This window comes from Frieseomelitta varia, unplaced genomic scaffold (genome assembly GCF_011392965.1).
Source record: "Frieseomelitta varia isolate USP_RPSP 00005682 unplaced genomic scaffold, Fvar_1.2 scaffold_232, whole genome shotgun sequence".
In the NCBI taxonomy this organism is placed as follows: Eukaryota; Metazoa; Arthropoda; class Insecta; order Hymenoptera; family Apidae; genus Frieseomelitta; species Frieseomelitta varia.
Genome location: NW_025109960.1, coordinates 134937 through 140182, shown reverse-complemented (window position 1 = coordinate 140182; position 5246 = coordinate 134937). Strand labels below are relative to the sequence as shown.

Genomic DNA, 5246 nt, shown 5'->3' with positions numbered 1-5246 from the left:
TTTTATCCAATGATTTTTTATAATATAATTTCGAATGAACATTGTTAAAATAAGTAATATTGAAATGGATAGTTTTTAATAGTAATTTTGTATTAAACTATACTATCGTGCATGTTGAACAATGTAAATATTTATTATTTATTAATTTCACAAATTTATAATCTTTATTTGCTTATGTCCATTTTAATATACAGTATTATTAGCTGTATTTTCAATTGCGATATCTATAGGTTAGAATAGTAATTTAATAAAGAAATAAAAATTTTTATACCACAAATATATTCAAATAATTATGCATTATTTTTTTTTTTAATTATATGTTAAGATTTTGTATATAAGATTTATTTTATAAGTAAAACCTATTCATTCTTAATAAAATAACAATTAAATTTTATACTTTCATTGCCATGTTTCATGGATAATTTGAAATTTTCATTTTGAATTTTTCGTTTCATAACAAATATTTTTCTCTTCAATTATAGATATGTGTAATAAAGTTTTAATGAAAAATAATGTAATCAAATTGTAGATTTCAAAATGTAGATCAAATGTTTGATTTTTAATAAAAAAGAAACTAGATTTACTTATAGAGAAAATATTTCAAACATTATTTTGCTAAATTAAAAATAACTGTTTTGTGCTACTTATTTTCAACTATAGTTATTATAATACTACAATTTTGTGCAGTCTAAATAATACATTGATTGATATATAAAAAGAATTATAATATAATTTTATTTTAAAAAATGATATTGATTTTAAAATTTCTTAAGCTGTTCGATTGTTTTTACATTTTATTTTTTAACTTTTTTCATATGATGCTCAACATACATATTGTTATTATATTGTATATTAAAAATTAGAAAGCTATTTTTTTGTAATTAATAATTGTATGATGAATATAATTTTATTAATGTCTTTATTTCATTGTAATTTTACAATATTTCGAAATATTAAGTTAGATTTGTTTAACAAATATGTATATCATTTGCTATTAAAAATGTTGTTAAAAATAGCTTTAATATAATATTTAAAAAATTCAATTTATCAAATATGTTCAGAAATTTTAATATGTATGTAAATTCATATGAATGTGACTTTAAGATTGAATATTTAATGCTTCATATTAAATAATTCAAAACATTATAATTTTACCATTAAACGGTTTATTACTAGTTGAGCATTATTCATTAAATTTTCATTAAAGTTTCATTAAATTTTTAAATAAAGTATCAGGATCTTTTCATTTTTTAATTTTAAATGTTTAGAAGGTGATAATTCAGTTATAAAAAGCTTAAATTGACTGAAAACTGAATTGGCTTTTGTGAGCAATTTCAAGCGACTATTTGAGTTTACTGAAAACTTCATATATGGGCAACGGATGTTTAAAGTTTTGTCGTTATTTTTTTATAATATTATTATGTTATTAACAAGGTATTATATAAATTTAATGATCTTATAGTAAAATTATTTCGAAAAAGATTTAATATTGTTCATTAATTTACTTGCATTTATCTGTAGTAAATTTATTGCATAACCTTTAATCTTTTTCCCCTAACGATTTTCCTAATATTATTGTAGTGTATGAAATAAGTATATATTAATTTTCTTGCAGAATACTTTACTGTCATTTATTACAATTTATTTGAATATGTATTATATACAATTGCGTCTACAGACTTAATATTATTTATCAATTGCTTATTGAATTATGGCTGTACGTCGAGGAAAAAGGAATTTGAAATTGCAGGTTTCTGAAGAGACACCCGTACCTGTGTATGTAATATTATTACATTGTTATTATATTGTTATAATTAACGTAATTTTTGTTTGTTATCTTCTGTTATAATAATATAATTTTATTAATATGATATATTTTTTTTATAAATATATGTAAGAAACAGTATGTATCTAAATGAAAAATATATAATACTATGTCAGAACTGTTTGATTTTTTAATAAGTTAATAATTTTATAAAAGCAATAATAAATTTTATGTATTATAGCACTCCACCAAGAAATCTAGATAAAAGAACTACAATAACCATAGGTGATAAAACATTTGTGGTAGAAGCAGATGATTTAGAAACAATTTGTATTCTTGGACGTGGAGCATATGGTATTGTGGATAAAGTACGACATAAACAAAGTGGTACTATTATGGCGGTTAAGGTATAATGTGTTCTTACAAAGATATATAAATAAATTTTTATATGTTCGCTATTCATCCAGTTACTTTATGTATTTTATAGAGAATAACTGCAACAGTTAATACACAAGAACAAAAACGTTTACTTATGGATTTAGATATTTCTATGCGTAGTTCAGCATGTCAGTATACAGTACAATTTTATGGAGCATTATTCAGGGAAGGAGATGTTTGGATATGTATGGAAGTTATGGATATGAGTTTGGATAAATTTTATTCAAAAGTATATAAGCATGGACGTGCCATTCCTGAAGATATTTTAGGAAAAATTGCTTTTGCAGTAAGAAAAAATTAAATAACTTATTGTTATTACTTATTATCATAATTTATTGTTATTATTGTTATTAAAGTATTGCCATAATTATAATTTTAAAAATATTTACAGGTAGTAAGTGCATTACATTATCTATATTCACAGTTGCGAGTAATTCACAGGGACGTAAAACCTAGTAATATTCTAATTAATCGAAAAGGAGAGGTTAAGATCTGTGACTTTGGTATTTCTGGTTATCTTGTGGATTCTGTTGCTAAAACTATTGATGCTGGCTGTAAACCATATATGGCTGTACGTAACTTTTTAAGATAGATTATAAAGTTTCTATTCCTGTCTATTCAATAAATTCTCCATCGTAACCTTTTCTTCAGCCAGAAAGGATAGACCCAACAGGTAACCCTTCACAATATGACATCAGATCTGATGTTTGGTCATTAGGTATATCTCTTGTTGAATTAGCAACAGGAAAATTTCCCTATGAATCTTGGGGAACACCATTTGAACAATTAAAGCAAGTTGTAAAAGATGAAGCACCAAAGCTACCAGCTGGTAAATTTTCCACCAGTTTTGATGAATTTATTACTAAATGGTAAAATCAATTATTTTTAATGTTTAATTTTTAAATTTATTATATATACATGTGTGTGTATATATATATATATATATATATATATATATATATAGCTTAATTAATAATTATTTTTTCAGTTTAATGAAAGATTATACTGCCCGTCCAAATTATAATCAACTATTAAAACTTGAGTTCATCACAGAGCATGCCAAAAAGGACACAAATGTTGCTGAATTTGTTGGAGAAATTTTGGATCTACCCGAAGTTGAGTAATCAGTATAATATACAAATATTTTTGACATGGTGTGTTACATGATTTAATATAAAAAACTTCGTATTGTGTATCGAAGTTTTATTAGTTCTCTATATTTGTCTTCGTGTCATATTATCACACATACACTATAAACAAATTCAAGTATAACATGAAACGTAATATGTGTAACTTTTGTCTAAAAAATCATTTCTTCAAAAGTTCACATTTTTGTTTATTCAATATGTAACCTATGTATAATTTTTATTAATAATCTCTTCAGATTAATAATTATTCTTTCAAGGAAGAGTAAAACCATGTAAATAATATACAAATATTTTCTCACGATATAATGATAGTTTGTTATTGTAATAATGTAGTAAATAAAATCCAAATTATAAAGACTTGATTAAGTTAGGTATGATATTTCTATATAACACATTCTATACAACACCATGATAATAAATTAATGATATTAGTTATAAGTAACTTGAACAATAACTAAAAAAATGTTCACTTATGAGAAAAAGTTATACAAAAACTATCTAGCTTTTTAGAGAAGTTTGAATAGAAAAAACTAAATACATTTTTCATTTATACATATCTATTGTAATAGTATAACAGGTACTAATAAATACACTTGTGTGATATATCACACAACATAAAATGTAGGTCAGTACAAAAGCGTTGTTTTAAGCATTGAGGAATTAAATAATTTTTTATTTACTGTAATAGTAGAGCAAAATAATAAAAAATTAATTTAATATTATTTTTTTTAGTGTAAAATTATTTTTGCAATACACATTGAAAAAATTAATTTTTTAAGATTAAAATTTTTTTCTTTTAATTATTTAATGTAAAAAATTAGTAGTTGTATATAATATGCATAATCATATCTAATTAAAAAAAATATAGATTTATTAATATATTTCATATAAAAGTTTTTAACAAAAAAATAGCTGAAGATTTTATTACATATTATACAAATATTATTAACATAATATATTGTGTTTGTGACGTTATATATATATATATATATATACACACTTAAGAAATGAATGGGGAAATTAAATAAAACAAGTATATACAAATGTTTTGTGCCTTTTACAATTATTTTTTACATGGGAATGATAAAATACATATGCACATGCATAATATGACAAATTTAAATCTATTTTCAGTTTTTAATATTTCAGTTTTTAAGAAATTGGTGGCATTAGATTCACTCCTTTACATTCAACAGCAATCTTTACGCCTAGTATAAATAAACCGATACTTTTAACTATTGACCTGTAAATAAGAAATTGTGCGTAACTATTTACATAATGAATTTTATTTTTATTTAACAGCAAATATAATAATTACAAATTTTAATAAATAACGTGCACTACACAAGATTAGATGATCATAAAATTTAACTGGGAGGTTATATAGCAAATAAAGAAATTTTTTTATTACATACCATTTAAAAGGATCATAATAAATATTCTTTACGAATTTTATAACACGTGCCATTGTGATTTCTATTTTTGAAAAATCAATTTTCACTTATTTCAATTGTTTCCAATAAAAGGGTTTGATCGAATTAATCCGAAAATATAGTACCGATTAATTCGAGTACCAATAGAAACATGAAGCTTAAAGTTATTTCTAATGAACTACATATAAGAAGGGTACACAATTAAAAATTTAAAGTTATTTATTATTATTTATGACATACTTACTGAATAACTTTATATAAATAATAGAATTTTTGAATTCATTAGTATATTTAGTCGAAAATAAAATTATAATTAATTATATTTTATTTTTTAAATTACTTTAATGATTTTACGAAAATCGTCTATATCGTAAAAATAAATGCGGGATAAATAATATTTAACAAATAAATTTGCATTTTCTACACACAAATTAAATCATGTGATAAGAAAGATAACACTAA

General features: G+C 22.2%; 1 protein-coding gene and 1 long non-coding RNA gene across 2 annotated transcripts; one reads left to right on the top strand and one right to left on the bottom strand.

Annotated features, from left to right (window-relative positions):
* Positions 1-1215: 1215 nt before the first annotated feature.
* LOC122527836 (dual specificity mitogen-activated protein kinase kinase 6) lies at positions 1216-3717 on the top strand. The gene is made up of 7 exons (XM_043652386.1): positions 1216-1434; positions 1616-1776; positions 2007-2172; positions 2253-2489; positions 2595-2774; positions 2855-3072; positions 3192-3717. Exons 2-7 carry the CDS (start codon positions 1712-1714, stop codon positions 3325-3327), a joined length of 1002 nt encoding a protein of 333 aa, XP_043508321.1. The 5' UTR covers positions 1216-1434; positions 1616-1711; the 3' UTR covers positions 3328-3717.
* A 675-nt stretch (positions 3718-4392) lies between these two features.
* Positions 4393-5006, bottom strand: LOC122527848. The gene is made up of 2 exons (XR_006306420.1): positions 4767-5006; positions 4393-4594 (listed from the first exon to the last, which is right to left on the bottom strand). It is a non-coding gene; the product is annotated as an uncharacterized LOC122527848 (long non-coding RNA).
* Between the last annotated feature and the right edge of the window lie 240 nt (positions 5007-5246).